This window comes from Theobroma umbraticum, unplaced genomic scaffold, assembly GCF_002168275.2.
Source record: "Theobroma umbraticum cultivar Fairchild unplaced genomic scaffold, ASM216827v3 scaffold_95.0, whole genome shotgun sequence".
Lineage (NCBI taxonomy): Eukaryota > Viridiplantae > Streptophyta > Magnoliopsida > Malvales > Malvaceae > Theobroma > Theobroma umbraticum.
In genome coordinates, this window is record NW_018397257.1 from 1,627,315 (window position 1) to 1,653,937 (window position 26,623).

The 26,623-nt window shown below is 34.4% G+C and overlaps 2 protein-coding genes and 1 long non-coding RNA gene across 4 annotated transcripts; 1 reads left to right on the forward strand and 2 right to left on the reverse strand.

Moving 5' to 3' along the window:
• Window positions 1–11,737: 11,737 nt before the first annotated feature.
• Window positions 11,738–18,744, forward strand: LOC110412008 (P-loop containing nucleoside triphosphate hydrolases superfamily protein). 2 transcript variants are annotated; one of them, XM_021422409.1, is made up of 12 exons: window positions 11,738–12,112; window positions 12,610–12,833; window positions 12,981–13,064; window positions 13,212–13,379; window positions 13,471–13,577; window positions 13,749–13,927; window positions 14,004–14,165; window positions 14,390–14,605; window positions 14,721–14,758; window positions 14,996–15,123; window positions 15,801–16,830; window positions 16,920–17,058. In XM_021422409.1, the coding sequence occupies exons 2-12, from the start codon at window positions 12,656–12,658 to the stop codon at window positions 16,928–16,930; spliced, it is 2,301 nt and encodes a 766-aa protein (XP_021278084.1). In that variant the 5' UTR covers window positions 11,738–12,112; window positions 12,610–12,655; the 3' UTR covers window positions 16,931–17,058. The 2 variants fall into 2 exon arrangements, with proteins under 2 accessions (XP_021278084.1, XP_021278083.1); XM_021422408.1 differs by adding an exon at window positions 17,410–18,744 and having other exon boundaries at window positions 11,740–12,112; window positions 15,801–17,265.
• Window positions 15,548–16,064, reverse strand: LOC110412011 (uncharacterized). Its single transcript, XR_002444839.1, has 2 exons — window positions 15,926–16,064; window positions 15,548–15,836 (listed from the first exon to the last, which is right to left on the reverse strand). It is a non-coding gene; the product is annotated as an uncharacterized LOC110412011 (long non-coding RNA).
• LOC110412010 (pentatricopeptide repeat-containing protein At5g56310-like) lies at window positions 16,095–20,754 on the reverse strand. The gene is given in 5 exon segments (XM_021422410.2): window positions 16,095–16,230; window positions 18,752–19,379; window positions 19,381–19,861; window positions 19,864–20,614; window positions 20,616–20,754. Coding segments are annotated over 4 exon segments (1,695 nt in total). The 5' UTR covers window positions 20,703–20,754; the 3' UTR covers window positions 16,095–16,230; window positions 18,752–19,003.
• Window positions 20,755–26,623: the final 5,869 nt, after the last annotated feature.

Genomic DNA, 26,623 nt, shown 5'->3' on the forward strand with positions numbered 1-26,623 from the left:
CCGATCGACATTGAAGGAAGAGAAACAACCGATCGACGCTGAAGAGAAAGAAACGAAAAGAGAGAAGAGGAGAGAGAAAAGGAAAGAGAAGAAGGTGCCGTCGAGAAGAAAGGAAAAAAAAAAGGGAGGAAGAAAGGAAGGCAGGGAGGAAGAAGGAAAAAAAAGAAGAAAAAGGAGGAAAGAAAGAAAGAAAGAAAAAAGAAAAAGTAGAGAGAAGGGAGAGCAAAAAAAGAAAAGGAAAATAAAGAGGAGAGAAGAAAAGTAAGCTTTTATACCTAGGTCTAGGGGAGCTGAACAGTGCCATTTCAAGTTGCCAGAAACCCGTCCTCCCAAGTGCAAAACGACACCGTAGCAAGCTTGCCTTCCTCCTTGGGCCAAGGCATTCTTGGGCTAGTACAAGCCCAGATCAGGTAAAGCCTAATCCTTGCTGTTGGGTTTGATTGTGTTTATTGGGGCTTGCCCATTAGCATTCTAATTTTTTTAGTGTTTTAAATTTTGTTTGATTTAAATTAAAATATATTATAAAAATTATATAAAGTCTTAAAGTAAAGCAATAAAAGCAAAAATAAATAAAGTTGTAAATAAAAGATGGGTACACAATTAATTGTCAAATAATAGGTTTAGTATAAGTATACACATATATATTTAACATGTATGATTAAGGTATAAAATAATAATAGCATTTATAAGTTAGAAACAAAAAGACATGAGGAAAATGAAAATAAATATCTAGAAGTGAAAAACAAAACTAAGTAAAATAGTAGTTAGTTATGAAAAATTAAGAAAAAAAACTAATCTAGGAAAGGAGATATATAAGATACACACACATACATATGAGAAATATTTAGTCATAGAGAAAACAACCTAAGTAAGGATTAAAATAGTATCAAATGGATCATTAAATCAAAATGAGTTAAGTAAATAAAAGTAATGAAGTATGCTTTAATAAGAATAAATTAAGTATGTGATAGCAACAAAATATTTAATCACATATAGGTACATCAAGAAAATAAAAGGATATAATGTAATAAAATTATAAATGTATAAATTATAATGCTTGTTTTGGAGACCAATACCAATGATAGGATGTCCATTTGGAACTCAAGAAGTCACAATTCCAAGTGAATTCCCTTAGGTTAAGGATTTCGATTACGACTGCCCCAGTACGATGGGAGGGTCGTAATTCAAAATTTCGATGCTCTTAATTTTAAATAAATATAAAAACTGTATACACTTAATTACCAATTAATCAAAATATAAAAACAAAGGAATAGGAAATTAGCAGTGTTAATAAATTTGTTAATCATAACAATATAAAAATGAATAAAATACATATAAATAAACAATAATTATGAAAATAATAATAAAAATAAAAAAATTTGGCCTAGAAATATAATCTTGGAGAATCTCATGTAGTAAAATAAATAAGTATTTACATAGCAAAACACATAACGGAAGAAAAATAAAATAATAAGTAAATGTAAAATATTTGTTCACGATAAATATGCGCACAAAGAAAAATAGTAAATTTTGAGAAAGATGAGAAATGAACATTGAATTCATAAGTGTATCACGTACCCATTATTGCATTGTTAAATGTCATGGCATGTAGAAATATTCTGAATACGAGCATAAGCCCTGATGATAGGACTTTCCAAAAAAGCTCGCAAAAGCAAGTTTTTTCAGTAAACTCCCTAGGTGAAAGGATATCTCTGGATCCCACCAGTATGATGGAAGGGTTCGGAGAAATATCTTTAATAAAAAGCTTTCACTCGTATTAGGATTTGCATTTATGAAAACATTGTTTTTACTCGCAAATGATTACCCTGATGATGGGATCTACTCGTTAAACTTGTGAAGGCGAGTTTATCGGGCATATTTTCTAAGTAAAAGGATACTCTCGGATCCCACCAGCATGATTGAAGGATCAAAAAGTACACTCAATAAAAGGTTTTCGTGTGGCATTATCTCGATTTTATACCATGCATGGCACGGTTGCATCACGTGTACGTTAAACACAAGAAAAAAAACCAAATAAAATGTCTTTAATTTGTTAATAGAATAAAAGATGAATCAAATGAATCAAATTAAGGAAACATAAAAATAAAACTAATGGGTTAGGACAATATATGATTAAATGGTACTGTCGTGGAACGGGCTTTATAGGGGTGCTAATCCTTCCCTGTGCATAACCGTACTCTCGAATCCAACTTTAAATAAAAAACGTAGACCGGTTCATAGTTTTTTTCGACGAACTTAAAACCAATTTAAGATTTCGTCTAACGGAACAAATGTATTAAGTGGCTAATCACACCTAGGTAAAAAAAAAGATTGGTGGTGACTCCCCAAGTACATCATATCTAATGGTCGGGTTCTCGAACTCAGCACATTACGACATCAATTAAAGAATTTGAAAAAGCCCTTCAGTGATAAGCCTTTCAGTGCAATATGGTCCTTTTATCAAATATCTCAGATATGTCATTAAGCATGGCTCGATGTCTACTTACGATATTCCATATTAGTTCTCAGAATTCATGACTAACCTTATAAATTTAAGAAACTAATTTTCTTTAAATTCTTCATGCTTTGGACAAAGACTCTATACATGTTAACCAAGAATTGAGAACAAGTGAGATACATCCCCTCATATCACTTAGGGTGATGAATCATCTCTTGACCATTCATTCACCTTTGCATGCTTCATGGCATACCCAAAAAATACTTTGTTTAGGTATTTGGTTGCTTTCAAACCCGTAGGGGTGAAATTAAAGTCTGTCATTCCCTATACAAGATGACCTGGTGTCTCAAGTCTAAGGACTAGTTGCACGACTATCACATCAGAACAGTTTCCATATATACTTGAGTGAAATACCAAATGGAGTTCTCATAGCGGGTCATGTTCAGTGAACTTATTCTTTAACAAGCACCTACATGTTATCATCAAGTATCCCATATACTTCAATCTATGAGATCGATTGTTTACTTTCCAAGTAAGGAGGCTTAACATGTACCAGTCTTTGAGCATTATCAATACCCTGTCTTGACAATACAATGACCAGGAGCAATTTTAGGAACATGGCTTTGATGTATAGTGATCTCATAATTATAATAATTTTATAATTTTTTTGCAAGGCCTTTATGTTCCATGGGGTTCATCCAATTAGTACTTAATAACTCCTTATTATTGCACTAACATGAAAGAAAACCTTTATCACATAAAATTATGTGATTAAATATATATTAAATGATAATATATATTCCTTAACCAATCTAATTGGCTCAAGGGCATATACCAACAATATGGAATACATGAGGTATGCTTAATTGTTATATGTATGTGATGATAATTGCACATATTAGATTAGTTATGAATGAGCACATAATGTATGCTTTATTGAAATGTATTTGATGTTGTTTTCACATACCATGTAAAATGAGAATAAGCACATGATGCAAAACATGTTGCAACATATGTGATGTTGTTTCCACATACCACATGAGATAATAATGAGTACATGATGAATGTTGTGATGCCAAGTATGTGATGTAGTTTCCATATACCACATGATATAAGTATGAGGGCATAAATATGATGCCATATATATGAAATGTTAAAAGAAAAATTATGAATTTTGCAATAAAAATGTTTATGATGAAAAATGTGAATTGCTTGATTGTTGCCCAGTGACTAATGGGGTTTATACCATTAGCAATCTCATGCAGTAATAAAAGATATACCATTACCATGTCTTAAGGAGAAAAGAGGATAAGGCTGTGATTCTACTTCCATGTGTTCATGTATATTAAGTGATTAATGGGAGTTATACCATTAGTAGCCTAGATGTTAATGGGGGTCATTCCATTAACGGCCCATGTGTAATGAGGGTCATACCATTACTACCTTGTGTCCCATAGGAGATGGACACCTTATGTTTGCTTGCTAAATTTTGGTCGATATTGATTTACCTAATGAATGTGATATGTATTGATCCTACATGTATGTTATATGGAAATGTTGGACCAAGGTTCCTTAGTCAATTATGGATGGAAGTAAGAGTTAAGATAGATAATGAGAACCGAGATTCATTTTGGCCTAAAATCTTCAAGTTCATGTGTATGAGGTATCAAGCTATTGAGAATAAGTCTCGACATTGTGAAATGGAACGATGAATGCATAAGTTAGCCTTTGTTGGAAATGTCTCAAAGGTTTTACAATAAAAAATGGTTTCTAAAAGATTACGCAATATTAAATGCGTTTGAAATGTGATTCAAGGTTTGATGAACTTTTCTACTAAATGGTTATAAGGTTAAGTAATTATGTCAAATGATTTCTATAGTGTATTTCAAAGGCATGATCATATCTATTTCTTAAATCAATAAATGTGTATTTGGTAGATCATACATGCATGATTATTTAAAGATTTTATTTATGGAAAAACTCTAACCCCTTGACTTGTCCCCTTCCTGTATCCACTCACAAAGAATCACATGCTAGTTTTTCCTATTTTGTTGCAGATATTGATAATAGTCTAGCACTCGTGTTACAAAAACATGATTCATTCTTCTTTTGGTAGGTGATATAGTAGCCTTTTGAAGCTTAAGAAGTCAGGTCATATTTCATTGAATGATTTGGTCTTTATATTTTTGTCTATAGATACTTACTTATACTTGAATGTTAAGCCATTGAATGGCAAGTTACTTATATGAATTTATGTGAATGTTATAAATGATTGCCTAAGAGCCCATATGGGCACTTGAGGTGCATTTACAAAATTTCCATGAAATGTACAATATATAAATAATGTGACTGAAAAAGCGTATACACAACTTATGTTAAGAAGTTCCATAATCGTGTATTTATACCTGTGCATGGATGTTTATGTTCATTATGATAAATGATTTATGTATGACAAAGATGGCAAATGAGCCACCTATGAATGATTGATGATTAAAGGATGTAAAAAGGCTTACTAGGGTTTAGTGGGCTATACCCATATAGGTCTTAGTGCCAATCATGATCCTTCCAAGAAATGAGATGTGATAATAGTTGAGTGTTGCAGTAGGTTCAACTAAGTAATAGCGACTTACACCGTTGTCGATGTCGACAATGGCCACTCTGACAATGGACCTTTTAGAACCACCATCCATTACTTCAACTGCTCTACTACTACTAATGCCACCTCCATCAGCTTCGATGCCCGAAGTTGGTACATCTATTGCTAATTAGTCAGGTAAGGGTGGCTCTTGCTTGGCACTGCAATCGACAGATCAAAGGCCCAATGTAGGCTTACCCACTCCCACCGATCCAGATCGATGTATACATTTGACTTTTCTTAGAGTTACATAATTTTGAAATGTTCAATATTTCATTATATTACTTAAATAATTATTAATATGAAGTTTGTTAATGCATTATAATTATAGTATAATACTTTTACGAAAATTGAAGTGACTCTAACAATCATAAGAATAACCAAAAGTCACTCAATGGTGTCTATCCTAAATGGAGGGTTATTCTTGTGGACTTGAGAATAGATTTGGAGGAAAGTTGAGGTACCTTATTGTATTTTCACTAAAATATTAATTATTATTGAAAATATATATTTTCACATTTCAATTCTAAAAAATTACTATTTTTTACATAAGAGTCTTTTAAGTGGGCCCGTTTAGATGCTTCAATAGTTTGAAAAATATGGAACAAAAAAAGAGGTCTATGTCAACAACATCATTGAGAACAAAGGAATATCTCGATGATAGACCACTGTAGAAGTCTAGATACAAATAATTGATGACTTTGGGGCACCAAAAAGTGGTAGTGCCAATCATACCAGGCCAAACAGAACCACTTGACAGAGAAGGAAGATAGCATATCAAAACACATAAACGATTCCTTACATTTTGTTGTCCATGCGAAGAGAATGGTATGTGTTCTTAATTTGTCAATTTGTTATACCATTAATTGTGATCATTGTATTGCATGTTGTAATTACAATCAGAGTTGTTGTAAAGACAGGTGACATTCTTTGAATTGTTTGACTGCACCCATAAGCAAATGATGGATAACGGGGAATTGGGTAGCAGAGAGTTTATGGATCACAAGTCTAGGACCATTAGTGTAAGTAAAAACAATGACCCATATATATTTCATTATATAATTGTATATGTTTTCATTATATGTCAATATTGAACAATATAATCACTAATTAATTTAATTTTTTTTGTCGAAAACATATTATTTTGCATTATTATAGAAGTACATCAAGAGTTATCATCCTAGCCGAAGTTCAATTTACAAGCATGGATAGAGGCTATTGGAGGGTTAAAGACCACTTGAATGCATGTCTACCGATTTGGCAATAGGGTGCAGTTGCATTAGTGCTTGGTGGAGCTCAAATGTTGGAAGCCATTTACAATCTAACCCCTTCTAGCAACATTACTACGGCTCCTCAATCAGATCTTGAGGAACTATAGGCACTAAATGTAAAAGTCGACTACATTAGTGATGAGATTTTAAATATGAAGTTAAGCATTGCATAAATCCTCCAGTTTGTAACACCGGCACAACACTCCAAGTCTTCATTATAGCAATCGAGCTCGTTTAATCATGAGGAGGTGTAATCAAGGGATAATGGTAGTAATTAAATTTGTATGATTTAGGCATATTGTGTATTGTGGGACGATTGGATTTTGTTTTCATTGTATATCGAATAATACAATTTGTAACTTTTTTTTTGTTTTTATTAAAAATAAATATTTTTTAATATTATTATTATTTATTTTTATTTTTCATTAGAAATCTAAACAAGGAATGAAATCTGAAGTTTTCTACTAGTATTTTTATATTTATTTTTTTAATTATTATTTTCAAGAATACCGACAAATTCACTACTTTAACAACTGAACTACTACCGGAAAGTAGTCATTGAAAATTACCAATAGAAAGGAATGACACTATCGGATAGGCCATTATTGACGAGGGTATTTTTGACTAAATGTTAATGAAAATTTTCATTGGTATTTACAATTATTGACTAAATTTTTACATTCACTAACAAAAATATCCATCAGTAAAAGTCTTTTTTTTTTTTGCGACACTTGAGTAATATATCAAATGAAATGCTCATGAAAGGTCTTGTTCTATGAATACCTACATGTTTTCCATACTTTAATCTATAAGATCTACTGTCCACTTAATAAGTAAGAAATATAACCATGTGTCGGTCTTTATGTTTTATCAATTTCCATTTTTTTTGATAATATATTGACTAAAAACAATGCTTTGATACAATAAAGATCTCATAAGTATAACTCTTTATAATTCTTTTTACAAAACATATGACATTTCATGGATTTTGTTTCCTCTAATCGACATTTACAAGTCTTATAGAAACAAAGAACACCTTTTATTAATTGTAAATTCTTAAAACACAAATGCATCTCGCTCTATGTAGCCAATCGATTGATTTACAAAGCATACAACTACACTATCAATTATAACACAAATATAAAGACTTTTTAAAATTTTCTTAAAAGCTACATATTACTCATTATTCAATATAAAACTAGATAAAAACTTACTTATTTAATCCCTCTCTTTAAATTTTTATATAATTGTAGTGATGTCAACAAAAAAAGAAAAATATTTAAAAAATTTACTATCATTCCCTACATAAACTTAATTTTCTTAGAGTTGAGTGGGGTCGGTAGACCCCGCAATAATATATGTAGCTACGCATTGCAGTGATATTGAATCTCTTCTATGGTGTTTTTGTTTTTTGGTAAATATCAGTGATCTCCCATGTCATCAAAGATCTCCTAGTAGGTTTCAAATTGACCTTCAACCTAATGCATAACCTTTTTCTTAACTACAACATAAATTAATGGAGGATCAGCTTTTAAAAGATGCCATGCAAATCATTTTCTTATAGTTTCACTATTCTTTTTATATAGAGATTTTAACATAAGGAGACAAAGTAATGCTATTTTGTTTGATTTTTTTGACTATCTAACTACTCAAAAATTTATATGCATGTAATCATTAAACAACTAATTTTACACATATTTATAAAAATATAAATATTCGAACAATCAAACTGTTAACATTGTAATAATTTTCTAAAGAAATAACATATGATAAACAAATTATATTTTTCTTTAAAGTATAGCCTCTAGAGTATTGTACTTTTCTACTATATCTATATAAAGAATGCAAAAAAAAAAAAAAAAGGGAGAAAAAGACTTTGTTAATACTCTATGGAATTTTGTAGACTTAAAGTGTAAGAATGATTGCTTTGATGGCCAGTTTTCGGTCCCAACAGTAAGTGCGAATCGGAAAGGGGACAGGAACACAATTTGGAACGTGATGAAAGCAAACCAACAACTTCCCACCAACCAAAAATTCACCTAATTAAGAAAACATGGAGGAGAAGGGAATATCATGATTGCTGCATGAGTAGGGAGCCTATTTCTTACCTAATTTCCTTTGTGAATTCCCACTTTAATTGCACCTACATGGATACGTGCGCGGGAGCTTTGCTTTAGCTGCTTCCTTCCCAACCCTCGCTTTAATCAGCCTTATTCCTTGCATTACCGGCAGCCACGAACATCATTGATCGAGAAGATCGAGCTTTGGAAAATTTATTGTGAATTTGTGATTGTAAAGGCCAAAATTAAGTTAGTCTAAACATATTGCATAAACTATGAGCCCATTTGCTTAATAAATGTTGATATCTTATTAAAAAATTCAAAGAAATTTCACTAATTTTACCTCTTGAGGTGGAATTTCAAATGAGAAATTTAATTTTAAAAATTTTGACAATTTTAATTTTTATATTATTATATTAATTAATTTTATTTTAAAATATTTAAAATTCTCTCTACCAGTAAAATCCGTTGGAGAAATTCCTCATCCTCATCTAACACAATATTAAAATTTAGTGGTTCAGCTGCATTGCCCTGAACTATTACTCTGAAAAATTGTAACAACTAAAACGGTACACCTAAAAATTGGAAATTTCAATGATTCCATTTTGAATTACTGAAGAGTTTTTTGAAATAATTTAACATGTGAGCTGAACATTAAGACATCCAAAACATATTGTTCACTTTTTTAAAAAAATCTTATAATTTTACTCTTACTTTTTCAAAAAAAAACTTATAATTCTATCTCGTATTACTTTCATTCCTTCAAGCATGAAATTTTAGCTTTCTCGTTGCCTCCTAACAAACGCGGTATTAGGTATCCATTCCAAAGCGTAGTAAAGCACCATTAAAGAGCGATTGGGCTCTTGCTGTCACAACTTCCCTGTTTGAAAAGAGAGTACAACATGGTTGAGGCTATTCCCCGTCATGTTCCTTCCTTGTTTTACCCGTATTATACTTTTCCTTTTTCGGCCCTTCGATATCCTTCAACTCATTACTCTTTTGACTTCGGCTACTCTGCTCCTAGTTCTTTTATATAGATTCTCCTGCTTTTTCTAGCATTGGAAGTATCAAATATATTGTAAAATATACAATACAGCCAGTGTTGGCTGAATGTCCTTAATTAATCGTCATTTTCTCTTCACAGGGCACCTCCATCTCTGTTTTATTATACACAGTTTGTCCCACTACTGGTTACAATCTTGACATTATAACTCCCTGCCTCACCACTGCTATTAATCTCACTGCTCTGCCTGCCATGGCCTATTGTGCTGAGATAGCTTCGGGATGAAAACCTATGATTTAGATCCAAGCTTCATCTCATCACTTTAGTGGAAAATAAATTTCCAATTCATCACCTTGAAATTTGGGATTTACTTTTGGGTATGTAATAGCTTGGACAAATTTTCAAGATTTGGATTAATCACTATTCACATGCCTAGTGCACACTTTGAAATATGCATTAGAGGTGTTTATGAGTTAGCTTGGCAAGCATAACTTTATAACTCGATTTTCAATTTTGATAGAAATACGCAGTCAAATTATAACAGTTCCTAGGCATAAAACAGCAATTAATAACCGATCTCCAGCATAAACCATTTCATTGCTTCCAAAGATCGTAAACCAAGTATAAATAATAATAATTATAATAATAATGAAGTTTCCAACTTTTGATATATAAATAGCACAATTAATAACTCAGGCCACTTAGAATGATTCTAGTGCCTAATCTCGATTAATAATATCCAATGCGAATCGGAACTCAAGGCCATTACAAAACAAACATTCCACCATCACGGTAGAAGAATTCAGACTACTAGTTTTATCAAGTGTCCATTCCGAACAATGATCAAAGGTAAAAGGAAAAAGGCCTTGGACCTGACGCTTTGGCGAGTCCAACCTTCGCTTAGGCCACACTTTCCCTTATAAAAAGTTTGATATAATTTCCTATTTTCAAATCTATTTTAAGATTAACAAATAAAATAATTATTTCTCTATTTATTATTATTTATATAGAATTGGCTAGGCTTGGTCCTTAACCTTAAAATACTGACTTAATGCTTGGACACCTTCAACATGTACCATATCTCATATCTCGTTATACTAACTCTTTCATTCGTAAAAGAAAAAAAATTCTATTTTGATTAGAGATTTTTTGACCTTGATATCTCTCATAGAAAATTTCAAACTAGTGAAAATTTTAATAACTTTTAATACCACTTGTTACGAGTTCACACTTTCAATTTGAAAAACATATATCAGTATGGTATGGTACGTGTGCATGCATTACAAGTATATCATCTTACACTTAGAGCAAAACTTTTAAACTCCACAAGAGGAACTAGAGTTGATATATGTCTTGTTAAAAAATTTTATGAAAATTAATAAATAAATTAATCATTAATGGACTATAACAACCAATTAACTCTACTTGTGGAGCTTAAGTAAAGTAATTTGAGCATAATGTATACATTTCCAAAGTGACAAGTTTTAGAATTTAGATTTCAATTTGGAAACCCTGAATTTGAATTATAAGATGATTTGAAATGAGATTCATAAGAAGACAACAAAATGGTCTTATTTTTTAACCTAAGATCACATGTACCAACATATATATATATATATATATTACAATCATACCTGGTCTTAATATAAATCCAAACCCCGAAGCACCCAGGTTACGCTACCTGGTCCTAATATAAATCCAAGCCCCAAAGCACCCAGGTTGCCTCACCTAAATAGAAATGGTTAATCTATCCAGATTGTCGGTTCACTAATTTTGGAATTATAAATTATTATTATGCCATCCAATGGCTATTGTGAGCGGTTGGGCTATTTGTACATCGAGAAAATCTAATACGTTCATTCCCCAAATGTTCATAGTACAGTGCAAATTGTTAATGGAGGTGGCTTCGATTTTAGTGAATCTCAATAATTTTTTTAATTGCTAGATGTTTGAGTCATTATCGTAAGTTGGAACAGAATTTTCCCTGGTTCATCCATTGGTCTATGCTGGCGTAGTCCGCACACATAAATATTTTACATACCATCCATTCAAGACAGGACGGCAGGACCCCAACCGAAGATTTGGACCTTAGAGAGTTTGACAACTGACGAACTGTCACGGTTGGTGAACGGCGAGTAAGGTCATCAATGGTAGCTAAGATTAGCCCCATTTATGCACATTATGACACTACTTGAGCAGTCTTTTACTCTAACCCATTGAACTGAAATAAAATTATTAGTTAATGAGCAATCCTGAATCATTCTGCAAACTATTATATTTATGGGGCCCTTGGCACATACTCATGCAGATGAAGGTAGGTCCTTAGTCAAGAAGCTGTACTCAAATACTGGTTACTCTGTCCTAGTATAATATATGATGGAATTGTAGTTCCATTTCATGCATTCACATGGCCTAGCCTTCAGCTTTTAGAGAAATTATTAGGTAAAAGGAGGGGTTTTGCGGTTGGTAGTAGGCTTTTCTCTCTGGGTGGCTTCTGGCTTCATTCTAGTGCCATTCATTCACTTTGCATAGAGAAATTTCAACTGCCACAAATCCCACAATGGGGGACAGCCCCAGAGTAGAACCCGAGTTTGTCTTGGTTTTAGGATGATTTGCTCCGAGATCCCAGTAGTTTAACGCTGGAGGAGCTTCGGAATGGTGCTGAAGCCTCCGACCAGATTCATGGTATTCATTTTGCTCTTCCCTTTCATTACTCCAAACCAAGCTACGCTTACATTAGGCCTCCCATCCATCTTTTCATATAACTCATTAGTTAATTGTATCTCAAAATAGACTTAATTAGCCGTATCTTCTCTATATATATCTTAGATGAACTTGTTCACATGTTAACAGTTAAAACAAGCAATATCTTGCTTAATTAAGATTGAAGCTAAGTGTTATGTAAGCATTGTAACTGAATGTTAATTGTCATTAGTTAATCTGTATATGATGGATTGTTCTACAAAGAACAAAAGGCAGAATCGGAGGCTTCCCTCAAGCCTCATCCCTTGTATCCTACTCTCTTTGCTCTTTGCACTTCATTTTGTTTCCTCCTACCATTCCCACCTCCAAGGCTTAAACCTTTTGTTTTGCCAATTCAGTTTTAGAAACCTCAAAGCTTATAAGTACAACTTAATTGATTTGTGTCATTGAGTGACGAGCTGGATACTACGAAATTGCAGTTTGCAGGATTTTGGTAAACTAGAACCTTGAAATTTGAAGAAGGCCATGAATTCAAAGAAATCTCACAACCTAGCCGAAACAATTCATTCCCTACTGGGATTCAAGTCCCATTTAAATTCTACTTGGGTCAAGTCAGTCTGTGATATAATAAAGAATTTACCACATGAAGGATCGACTGGCAACAAATGTGAGGGATCTGCTACTGATAGCTCCAAGATAAAAGGTACACCAACCCCAATCCGTTCTTAAAAATCTTATCCGGTATAGATGTGTATCTTTAGTCTATGTGCTTGCTTGCTGTAATCAATCTCTCATTAATTCTGATCCCTGCTTGTACCCCTCCCTCTGTTTTTGGTGTTCACGTTAACAGAAGAACTTGCACCCTTAAACGACTGCCTAAACCAATTGAACATGCAAAGGAGGCAGGTCTTGAATGATTTGTTGGACTTGAAAGGTTAGTCATTTTATATTCTTGAGTTAAGTTATGCAAGGATGGTCATTGAACAACAACCTGTTGCAGCCATAATTGAATATGATGATTGAAGAAAATTAAAGTGTGGTAGAGGCGTGCGCTCATCATATTTATGCGGTCATATTGCAGGGAACATTCGTGTTTTTTGCCGTGTGAGGCCCTTCACGTCGGGGGAAAATTTAGAACGTTTAGGACCTGTCGTAGCTTTGGATACAGGTAGCCTCCTTCTAAAACTTGCTGATAACAAAAGTAAAAGATACACCTTCGACAAAGTGTTCCACCCAGGTTCCTCGCAAGGTACCGTCCAAGTCTTCCTCTTCCTTGATTTCATTTCTTAATATTTACTATATACTCATAATGGATTGCATAAATGTCTTTAACATTTCAGATGGAGTCTTTTCAGAGGTTGAACCGGTCATCAAATCCGTCCTTGACGGTTACAATGCGTGCATTTTTGCATATGGTCAAACGGGAACTGGAAAAACTTTCACAATGGTGACCACAGTCTACTATCTTAATGCTGATAGTATTATAACATAGCTAGTAGTAAATATCTTTTCAACTCTGATGAAACTGTGGTCAATGCTTGGTTTCCTTGGTATAATTGTAAACATCTTTGATCTCATCAACAATTGAAATGTGATAATTCTTGACACAACCATACAGGAAGGTACTTCGGATTCCCCTGGAATTGTGCCCCGCACGATTGAGGCTTTGTTCAAGCAAAGCGCAGAGAGTAACCATACTTTCCTTGTAACTTTCAGTATGCTTGAGATTTATTTAGGAAATCTCAAAGACTTGCTTGTACCACAGCCCATGAGGCCAACAGATCCTCTGCCACCGTGGTGAGTATGCAGTACAGTTTGTTGAGTGCCTTGACGCAAATGCCTGCTGATTCGATACTGTGATGCCTGTCTGCAGCCTTTCAATTCAATCAGATCCCAAGGGAGGAATCGAAATTGAGAACCTAGTTACCATCCAAGTAAGCGACTTCAACCAAGCTTTAAAGCTGTATAGATTAGGATGCCGACTCAGATCAACTGCCTCAACAAATTCAAACACAACTTCAAGCAGATCCCACTGGTAACTAGTTTTTGCTGACCAGAATTTTCAAGGAATATTTAGAGCTCAGATTCTTCAACTCAGTTCTACTCTCTAGAGGCCCTGAGAGCAGAGCTGAGCTTGAGATACATTCCTGGCAGGCAAACTACTTTTGGTTTCTGATTCTAATTCTGGAAACTGCATAGTGAATAGAAATACTATCATTTTTCTACCCCTAACTACGTTGTGTTTGTTGCTCCTCTTAGCATGATTCGCATCTCAATTACTTGCTTCAATGCTCCTGAGAGGCGACGAGAAACAAATAAAATTTGGTTAGTTGACCTTGGAGGAAGTGAGCGTGTGATGAAGACGAAGGCATGGGGTAGAAGACTTGATGAAGGAAAAGCCATTAATTTGTCTCTTTCTGCTCTGGGAGATGTAATCAATGCTCTTCAAAGGAACAAGAACCACATACCATATCGGTAAGCCCGAATCAAAATACAGCTGGCGTTCACTAAGAATGACTCAACCTGATCTTGTGAATCATAGATTTAATCCTGAATCACCAGCTTTTTTTCTTAAAAATACTTTCCACAGGAACAGCAAGCTGACACAGGTTCTTAAAGATTCCTTAGGTAACTGATTCTTGACTGAATTCCAGTTTCCACTTATCTAATTGTTTTACCAACCCAGTGCTTGAGTTCTAGGGCTAAAATATAACTCTGATCTCGGTCCACTGTGAGGATTTTTGCATTTCGTTGTCCTCAAATTAGTTCACTTTTATTCACATGAAAGGTGCATATCGTATTTGCAAATCCTAAATTAGATATTCTTTGCTATTTAAAATTTTCTATTTACCTTTTCATCTTTAGGCGAAGATTCAAAAACACTGATGCTTGTACATGTCAGTCCCAAAGAAGAAGATCTATGTGAAACAATATGTTCATTAAATTTTGCAACAAGGGTGAAAAGTGTTCATTTGGGGCATGAGGAGTCCAATGTAAGTTATCCTGCCTAGTTTTGTATACTTATTTATCTTCACAAGTTAGAGCTCATTTGGCCACGCTCCCACAGTGCTGCACCCCTAAACAGCACTGGACCCACCATGCTGCATTGCATGGCCAAATGTGCCTTTTAATGGTTCAAGTATAACGTTTGATTATGTACAATTAACATGCTAACGAGACCCAAAACTGTGTTGTGTAGAAATAGCATCATGCTTTAGTAAATTCTAGATCGAAATGAGAAGATTAATGCCAATAAATATTATGCATGCAAATTGATAGAACAGAAATTGGAAAACAAGGAAAAAGTGAGGGAGAGGAAAAATGAAAACAAAGAGATCTCACAGATCTCTAGTCATGGTATGGATTTGAAGAAGCTGCAGTAGACTAGTCATTTCTCTTTTTAAGATACACTTGTGGGAAAGAAATATAAGATTCCATTAAAATATCACCAATGATTCTCCTGCATCAAAACCCATTCACTTGGAAGAAATGAATAATTAATGTTGTACATCGACACTCTTAGTTATTAACGGTCATTACGTGGCTGGTTTGCAATGATTGCCATCTCACCACCTCATCCCATCATTTGATGTAGAAAACTCTTCTATGTCATCATAAATTGCTCTTATGAACGTACGTTTGATCACTTGGATGAACCATAAAATATCAGGAAGTAAGAAGCCACAAGGAAGCTGTTATGAAAAATCTGCAGCAGAAGATTGAAAAGATTGAAGATGAACGCCAACATATTGGAAGAAAGATAAAAAGGTTAAAAGACAAATTAGAAGGTCTGACAAGGACGGGTCTATCTTTGGAAGAGCAAGTGCAGCTTTCTCAATTATCTACCGAAGGGCCTCCTCCTGACCTTGACTTTACGAAGAACAGGATTGGAAATGTCATAACAGCTCTCCCATCACAACTGCCTAGATTTATGAGATCAACTATTTGTAGCAGAAGAAAATCTGGGATGGAGCATCAAAGATCAGTTGGGAGAGATCCAGTTCATTCAAGGAGAAGACAATCATCTCAGCGAGCTGAGTCAGTGACTTTCCCAGTGAAGGATAATTCAGAATGCAACTCTGACCGCAGCATTTCAAGATCTACATGTGCAGCGGAATTGAACATGAAAGCTAGTATAGATAATGACACAGTATACAGCCAAGACATATCTGAGTTTGATATAAAAATGGTTGTATTTCCGGAGCAGGATATATCACAAGTAACATCCAATCATCAAACGACGGCCCAGGTTAGTCACCTTGAGAAAAATAGAAGTAGAAAATCAAACAAATGTTACTCCACAAAAATTTTAAAGGTTGATCAATGGCTTGACTTATATAAAAGTGAACCTAGTATTAGTGGTTATGCTCCAAGGAATAACTGGGTTTTAGACATTCCTATCTCAGAGAAGAAACATAGGACAAATGGACTGAAAAAGACAGAGATATTATGGAATGAGAAGGTGTCTACATATGACTTTGCAAGGCAAAGGATTCACAGTAAAAAGGAGAAGTGGGCTACTTTAGAGGTAGCTGGAAGGTCTGTTTCTGAAAGGGTGGGAGCCAAACCACTAACGTTAAGGGATTTATTTGTTGAGGAATCAATATCTAGTTTCATTTCTCCACCTCATGCAACAAGAGGCGAGACAACAGAACACCCACAAGACTCACTAGATGGCTTATTGATAGAGGACAAGCAAGGTGGCAGTCTTTCTCCACCTGATTTTTGCTGCAATGGATTAGAACAATTTGATAATGAAAATGAATTCTATGCAACACCCATGGTGCAGGCAATAAATGACACAGCACAATCTTCAGACAGGTCCACGCTAAACAATAGCAGGTACCAGTTTTCTCCATCAGACATGGATAATTGTATAAGCTACTCACAAGAAACTTTTGATGTTTCGGCCTTAGCATCAGAGCTGGAATGGTACCATGAAAAAGCACCTAGCAAAATGGCTACAGAAGTTGGTGGAAATGAGGACATGGCTGCCTCATCTCAATCCTCACAAAAAGAGATTAGACAAAACCTGTGCAGACTGAAATCTCAAAGAGCATTATTTGCGGATGACATAAAACAAAAAGATCTCAAGATGACACTCATAGAATCAAAAGAAATCACACAGAACAAAGGTAAGAATTTTAGGCCTAAACCAAAAATGACTCTATTCTTTAACTATGCTCATTCTCAACAGGTAGCATTCCCCTTCTAGGAGCATATGATTTCTGGAGTCTTAAACTATAGCTTTATAAATTATTTCTAATCTCTTCTTCTAGGAGCATGTCATATCCTTAAACAGAAAGTTCAGATTTCATGGGCCAGTGCTCTTCTAGGATTGGGATTCCTCGACTTGGGATTCGATCATGACTTCTTCTATGGTCTAGTGCTCTGAAGCAGCTGCAGTGCATGACAGAGTGACATCAAGGAATTTCTACTTAATTCGCATTAAAGTTGGAGGTTGAGCAAATATTAAGATTGAATGTTTGCACAAAACCTAAATGTTCCAATCGTGCTCTTGCATCTGCTAAGGTTTTAACCCCAATAGGACAATGCAGCATCTATTCATATATGTAAAATATGGAGGTGCAATGAGATAGTTCTCATTTTATCTCAAATGTCGTAAACAATGTCTGTTTCAAACTCTTTAGCTAGAACTCTGCTGCAATGAAACAAAAAGTGACAGTTCTGGACGTGCACTTAGTAGGCTGCAAAGGCTATGTGGTTGCTGCAAATATGTATTTATAAATTAAATTCATATATATGGGTATTCATTGGGCTTATTTAGATGTTTCTATATGATAAAACAAATGGCAGATATCATCTTGTTTACATGATTCGCATTCCATTTCTTAACGGCTCTCTCTCATGTCTTCTCATGACATAAATAGAAACTAAAAGCATAAACAAATGATATAAAACATCACAGTAATTGCAATTTGCTACAAAATGTCTCATTGAAATCCCATCCATAAGTTTAAAAGTTTTCTGATCAATTTGATAGCTTTGTCAATCATAATGTAATTCACTGCAATAATTTTGTCATTAGAGTATGAATCCCCTCCTCTTCCCCAACTGGAAAAAAAAAACAGAAAAATTGTTAAGCATTTGTCTCTACTAGGACCCAATAAATCTATTGGAAATCAGTTTAAGTCAGAGGGTCAGTCCAAGCATCTAAAAGTTCTCACCATAAACTTTATAGAATTACTTCCTTCATAAGATGCCTTGGAGAAATATGGTCAAATCTTTCACTAAATGCTGTTAGAAGCCCTTCTTCTTTCTTCATTTTTGTTTTTAGTTTTTTTTTTTTTTTCCTTTTTCCCCTTGTTACTTCTTCGCTATATTACAATTTTAAGAGATTTTTATGCGTAAACACATAACATCACAAACTTCAGGAAGTTAAAGCTACAGATGGATCTGCCTGTTCACCCTTCTTATTCTTTTTTGTTTCCCCCACTAAAAGTTTGGCTTAAACATGCTGCTATGCGTGGAAGGAGAACAGGAATTGTGAAACTTGACGAGTGGGAAGCAGTATGGGGAAGTGAAAGAAGAGAAGGCAATATGTGTGGAAAAAGCTACGACTGTGAGCAGCTAAATAGAGGAGACTTTGGAAACACGTACCTGCTACTGATGAGATGGCACATAGATTTCAATGCAACCAATGTCCACTGACAGGCATGATGTGTCTATACATCAAGTACAACCATGCAGAGAACAAGGCATGTACTTCTTTTTAGCTGACCTGTTACTGTTCTGAATTGAGAAGACGGATCACATTTAAGGGAACTGCAATCACTTATGTGGAAATGCTGCTCGTTCCATTAAAGCTGGTCCAACTCCAGAGTCATAATTAAGAAGTAATTATTTATCCCATCAGCCATCAAAATCAAGAAGCTCATCAAATTCGCTAAGCAAATGATGAACAATTTTCAACTGCTCGTTCAAGTTGAATAGGATTCCATGTATCCTATCATACTGAGGGTGCGATACGTCTCCTGCAATGAATTCGTGAGCTCTATTACTCACCTGAATGAAACTCCTACCCGGCATCTTTGGAACACCTTTGTCCCTCATCATCTTCCTTGTTATTACAGACTTATCCCACCTGCCACCTGAAGCATATATATTGGATAAAAGTGCATAGTTTCCACTATTCCAAGGCTCCAACTCTATCAAATGCAGCAAAGCTAACTCTCCCAGCTCAGCATCAGCATGAATATTAGAGGCAGCAAGAAGTGACCCCCAATATAGCATTTGGCTTAAAAGGCATCCGACTAACTAGTTCCAGCGCTTCTCTTAGGTAACCTGCTCGCCCAAGTAAATCGATCATGCAACCATAGTGCTGAATCTTGGGTTGAATCCCATACCTGGAACTCATAGTATTGAAAAAGCAGCCGCCCAAAGCAACCAATCCAACATGAGTACAAGCAGAGAGGACGGCAATGAAAGTGATATCATTGGGTTGGACTTGAGCCCTTTCCATCCGAGAAAACATTTGGAGAGCTAATGTTCCAAGCCCGTGGAATGCCAGCGCAGATATGATGGTAGTCCAAGTTATTACAGTTTTATGGTTCATGTTCTCAAATACTTGCAACGCCTTGCAAATATCGCCTGACTTGGCATACATTTCAATAAGTGCATTTTTTAGGGGAATCATTTGATTGAATCCATGCTTATGAATGTAGCCGTGAATGCACTTCCCCAATAGAAACTGAATGGCACCTAAATGGGACAAGCAGAAAGCACAGCCAACATAGAAATCTCGTCAGGCTTCACATTCTCCAACTGCATTCTACGAAACACAGCGATGGCCTCGTTGGGGCGGTCTATTTGAGCATAGCCCGCAATCACAGTCGTCCAACAAACCATTACTGCTTCTGCTTTTGTTTGAGTTTGGAGCATGCGCTCCAACAAATCCCGGGCAGCATCCGGGTCGCCAACCTTGGCATACGCAGCGATCATGGCACTCCAAAGGGCAACGTCTTGTATAGATCTAGAGACGGAGGTGAGTTGGTCGAACAGCTTGCGAGCATCCGAAACGCAGGCACACGAGGAATACATTTGAATGAGAGCCGTCGCCACGTAGATATTGGCGTTGAGTCCAGCGCATACGGTTTGAGAGTGAATCTGAGTTCCAAAACGAAGGGCCTGCAGGTCTTCAACCGCCTTCAACGCAAACGGGAAGGAGTAACTGTCGGGGCGCAACTTGGCCCGGGCGATGCTTTTGTAAACATGGAGAGCCTCAAAGGCAGAGTGAGAGAGTGTCAGTGCTCTGATCATGGTGTTGAACACATATATGTGGGGCTGTGAATTGAAGGCAAACACAGAGTACGCGTAGCCGGAGAAGCCCAGAGAAGAGCATGCCTCGATAAATTGGCTGAGGAGAATCTCGTCGTGATTAAGGGCTGTCCGTACCATGAATCCATGTGCCTGCTCAACATGTTTCAGGTTGGAGCAGCGCTTCAGTAAGCAACCCAACTCTCTCATTGTCATTCTCCGCTGCCCCTACACTACAATTCAGCGCTCTCTTCTTTCTTCTCCCTACTTCAAGGACGGACCGGGGATGGCTCATCCCTTTGCGCACGTGTGTGCACAAAAGTACTGCGTCGACTGGAGTGACCTTTCTAATGTATGAGAGCACCAGCTAATTTTGATGCTTTTGAGCTTTGGGCTGTGGCCCGGGTTCGCCTTGAAATTTTTTTACTGCTTCAAATTAGTTATGTATTCTATAGTACTTCGTGTTTTTAAATTTTAAGGTAAGATTTCTTAGTATTTATATTTGATTTATGGACATTGTATAGTTTTAATACATTGCCAGGCTTCTAAAAGACATCACCTCATTAATAATCTAAAATTAAATAGTAAAAATTTCTTTAAAAATACATTTAAGATAAAACTAAATATTAATAATTTTTTCTAAAAATACATAAATAATATTTTTTCTCTCTCTCCATCTCTATTCGTTATGACAAAATTATTGTGTTAACTTCAATAGTGAGAAGGGCTAGGAAAGTCTTGGCTCGAGGACGTGGGTTAGGAAAGTCGGATTCTAGCTTCCATTTGGGACTTTGATTGCCAATGATTTTGTTGCTTGTGGTAATGGCAGTAGTCTCCACAGTGAAAAGGCTGGTAAGATTTCATTGCATGGTTTCTAATTTCCATACAAGAATCAAAAGACAGCAAGACATAAATTGATTAATTAAATTAAAAGGCCACAACCAAAGTAAAATCAAACTTATACGTGCAACAAAATTTGGCTGTCAATTTAATCGCCAAAAAGTCCCTTGAACAAGATTTAATGCTAAACCTTTAGTTGGGAAAAGAGACAACAATGTATGCACTTCAAAATTTTGTTAAGTTGTCAAATATAAACCCTAATCAAATAAAAGTGGAAACTCAACCTCCAAACTCAGCAAGAACGAAAATGTAACTGGGCAAACGGAAGCATTCAGAAGAACAAAACTTATCATCACAGCCAATCAATGTTGGTGCTTCCAACATAAGGAAAAACAAATAGACAAATACCAAAAGAAACAATCAGAACTCCCACATCATATACGAATTGAAAGAGATTTAAATAACAAATACCCAGAAGAGATACCCCTTTTCATCATTCGAGTTTTTGTTCAGATTTTGAAAATGGAAAAAAGAGGGGTTGGTGCTCTTCGAGTGACGATGGAAATCAAACAAAATAAAACTTTTGTTTGACAAATTTCATTTCATTGATATCAAAATAATTTCATTTTGGGTTTGGGATTTCTTTTGTGAAGGGTTGGTGAAGCATGCAAAGAGATCACGTACAGTTAATTTAAGAACCATAGAAATATATATCACGTTCCCTTTGTACCCTCTCACGCCATTAAAGCTGGGTTAGAGAAGAACGAACGCTATTTATGTTTTTCTCTCACACCCTCAACATATATATATAAACACACAATATATTAAATGAATATATCAATAATGTAAATAAAAATAAAAATTAATTTACAGAAGAAACAAAGATAGAGAGCAGAGTGACGTACAAGACACCAACACCGTGACTGACTCAACAACAAAGAGATTGGAAGAAGGGAAGGAAGAGAGGAAAAAGGAGCCATAGTTTTGGTGGGAGGTATAAGAGGTTTTTTTTTTTTTTTTTTTGTATTTTTTGAAAGTTTTTTTTTTGACGGATATTTTAGTTATTTTATAACATTCGTTTTAGTTAATTTTTTCTCCTCTTTGATTTATAACTCTTTAATAAATGAGATTTAAATGTTTTTATAAACACGAAAAAAGATCTAGTTTTAATTTATATATTGAATCCTTAATCCTATCTATTATAAGATTTAAAATTTTCTATATAGCCTTACACTCTTAACCAATATATAACATTGGAGTTATTATATCATATTATGAACTATATAATATTATCTCTTTATCACAATCAAATTAACTTAGTGTAATTTGATAAAATACAAAAGCAAATAATGTAAATTTACACTTTAAGGTTATAAGAAAATTTAACAATCTCCACTTGGATTACATTATTTAAATTTAAATTTTAAGGGTATAATCACATATACAACTCAATCTATTGACTTGAACTCAATGTAGTAGTGTAGCAATGAATAACAATACGTCCTTAATGATCTGTTTAATGTATTGTATTCATTTGGCAGTCACTTTATTCTTTATTTTATACAACTCAAGCTTGCAAAAGGAATCCTTAATGGTTATTCAATTCACCTATATGTCTACCTTATTAATGTCGAGGTGTTGTAAAGACATTTCATCATTATGAAAGACTCTAATCATACGAGGTTAGAAACCTCACTAAAATGAATACCAATCTTGACAAGGTTAGAAAAACCCTAGAAGATAAAAATAGTCAAAATCTCACTTTTTTTAGCTAAGCCAAAGATATTAAAATCTTTTATTGTTTTGAAAGAGTTTAGAGAAAAAAACACTCTTGTTTAAGAAAATATTCTTTATTAAATCTTAACTTGAATATCTCATAACTAAACTTAAGAATCCTATTTATAATATTATAGGTCCACGTTTTAATAAACTCTAGTTCTAGTTGTCTAATATAATTAGAGTAGTAAACAAATGATTTAAATAAATAGGTATTCTATTCCTAAATAGGTCATGACTAGCCTAATCAAATAATAATCCTTAAAATGCTAAAAATCCTAATAAAAATAAGAAAAGAACTTAATTTAAATAGAATAACGAAAATAAATCCTAAACTAACTAAATTAAAAAAAACTAAATTAAATAAAATTGAATTTTTGATGCTCCTACATCATCCTCCTTCGGTTGAAAAAAAACTCAACTCCAATAAGTAGGCCTTAACATATTCTTTGCAGATTTTTGGATCCATATACCATCATGGTCCACACCAACCATTTGAATAATTCATTTTGTGTTTTGAAGACTATTTTCCATTCATCTCCAAGTTATATTTGAATTTGGCGGCATCCACTCTTCAAATTGATCTTTGAAAACACCTCGAACCACTAGTTGATCAAGCATCTCATCCAATCGAGGAATAGAAAAACAATACCTAACTATAATTAGGCCTTTCTCCAAAAGTTGTTAGATTTGATGCTGTAACTCCTTATGCTTTTCTAGACTCATGCGACAAGAAGGTTTGTTTGGAATTACAGAACCAAGGATGAAATCGATGGCATGTTAAATATCTCTCATCGGTGGTAGTCCATGGGGTATCTCATCAGGTACAACATCACAAAACTTCTCAATTATGGGTTTGACCGTTGGGTAAACCCTACAACCAATTAGGATTGGTCAAGGCTTGATTCCAAGCATGCAACATATCATTCATGTTGAATGATTAAAGGTTTTCCTTCATTAATAAGACTTTAATTATAATGGGTTATATATCTAATTGGATGAAGTCCATGAGATTGATATGCTTTGCAAGGAAATTGCAATGGATTGTAGTTATGAGAGTCTTAAATTGCAAGGAAATTGCAAGGAAATTGCAACAATAACTTATTTCAATGGTTTGAATTGCTAACCTAGAGTCTTAAATTATTTATTAGAGTCTCCCGACTCATCTTATAAAAATATCTATTTTAACCAAAACACTATATCCCTATGTGAATTGAAATTAAAATAGATTCATTAAGTTTAGGCTCTAATCTGGCTACATATGGCCTATAGGTATATCCTATCCTATACGCAAATCAATTAATATGATCATATGCTATCCCAATTTTAGTCTACACTAAACTCCCTTTCCCAAGTTTGTTTAGGTTCCTAAATCAATTTAACTGGTGGCCAAGCAATTAAAAGCATTAAGAACAAATTGGAATAAACAATTCAAATCCCATTGAAAATAAGCAAGAAAGTGATTAAAAATTTAGATTACATGTGAGTTCAATTGCAATCCTAGAAAAATATATTAGCTCATAATATCTAATAAAGACAACATCCAAAGAAATTTAGTTATGAATCCAAGTCAAAGAAAATAAGAAAAACACAAAGGTAAGAGAGAAAACTAATAATTAGAGCTTTGTGATCTTGATTCTCCCTCCAATTCTCTTATTTTCTTACTTTTTTCTTAGCTTCCAATCTTCAGAATAGTTGCTTGTTGCCTCTCCCTCAAAATCTCTTAAAAAGGTCTCTTAAATAGGCTCTAAATAACCTAATTTTCAAAATCCCATCAACTTCTTTTATATTTAGAAAGTCGCCCAGCACTGTGGCACTACTTCTCCAGTACTGCAGCGCTGAGCTTTTTGGAAATTTTGTGTGTCTGCTTCCTTTCATCAACGCTGCAGCCTTGTTCTCCCAATGCTGTGGTAGTCTATCAAATTCAAACATGAGTTTTAATCTGATATGTTCCGAACTGGGAAAAGTAGTAAACACAAAAGTTTTATCCCTATCTTTTACTTTCCAATGGATGAAGAATCACATCAATTGAACTCTTGGATTGAAAGATATGCTCCAAATACCGCATCATATTCAGTCCTTCCATACTGCTGCAGTGCTCTGTCTTTGGCAAATGTTTTGACCATGATCCAATCAGAACTGGATGAATTGATAAAAATAAATGTTGTAGATCTTCTTCTTATAATTTTATTGGCCTAAGAATCACCTCATTTGGAGTTTGTTAGAGAGAGATATGGTCAAACAATTAAAACATATACGAATGAAGTCATCGCCATACTTGCACTGATTTTCATCAAATGAGCCTTTTTCATAAATTTCCTACAAAAGCCATAAGAGAAATTAGCAATAACTACTCTTAAAGTAATTTCAAACAAAACAATATAAAATTTAACTAAAATAACTTAAATCAGTCACTTAACAAGTAATCAAACTTAAACTAGAAAAACACCTAAAATGCTAAAATTCGAACCTAAAATCTCAAAGATCTAGCTACTTAAGCCCCCAAAATGTGTCAAAATAACTCTATATAATAGAGTTATCAACTGGACATCAATGATACTTTGAGACTGGTACGGTTTATGTTTCTTACTTGGGAAGTAAACAATCGATCTTATAGATTGAAGTATAGAGATACTTGGAATTTGAATGTAAGTGCTTACCTAGGAGAGCAAGTTCATTGGCTATGACCTTTCATGAAAAGTGCATTTGGTATTTTACTCAAGTGTCTATGCAATACTTCTCATGTGTTAGTTATGTAAATACTTCTTAGACTTGAAATACTAGGTTCTCTTATGTGTGGGGTGCTATGCTTTGATTTCATCCCTATATATGCCTAACTAAGGATACCAAAACAGGATGCTTTTGAGTATAGCCTGAAGCATGTGAAGGCAAATGAGTGGTCAAGAAAAATCATCGCCTCAAGTGATTTAGGGGACGTATCTTAACAATTGTTGGTTGATATTAGCTTGTTGAAGTCATTGGCCAAGGCGACTTAGAGATTATGAAAAGAGTTTCATAAGTTTTCCTAAAGCTAATGATTTAACTATAGGAATGAATATGGAGGTCAATAAGAGTAAACACTATACCATGCTCTTATCATCTTTGAGATATATGATGAGAAAATGAATTACACTAATAGATTGTACACTAAAAGGCTGTCCAATAATCTTTTGACTCTCCTAATAATTGGATAGCCATGAAGTAGCGAGATGCTAATCTTGGTCTATGGAATTGAATTAATTGATTAATATTACAATTTAATTCCATTACGAACTTGTTAAGAACTTAATAGGTCACACACAAAAGTTGTACTATGAATTAAATTAGGAGTGTGATGACTTAAGTTGGACTTAAATCATACTCTAGGTTTTAACTTTTAAATACTTAATTAAAATAGTTTAATTAAGTGTGAGTTCAATATCATAAATAGTTATAATATTAGAACCTTAATTGCAAACATAACAAAAGGAAATTAATTTGATTTTAATTTCTAAGGGCTAAATTAAAAAGGTCTAATTAAGTGTTGGGTCAATATTATAATCGATTATAATATTGGGCCCTTAGTTGCAATTATGAGAGTTATTTAACCTAGGTATAAAC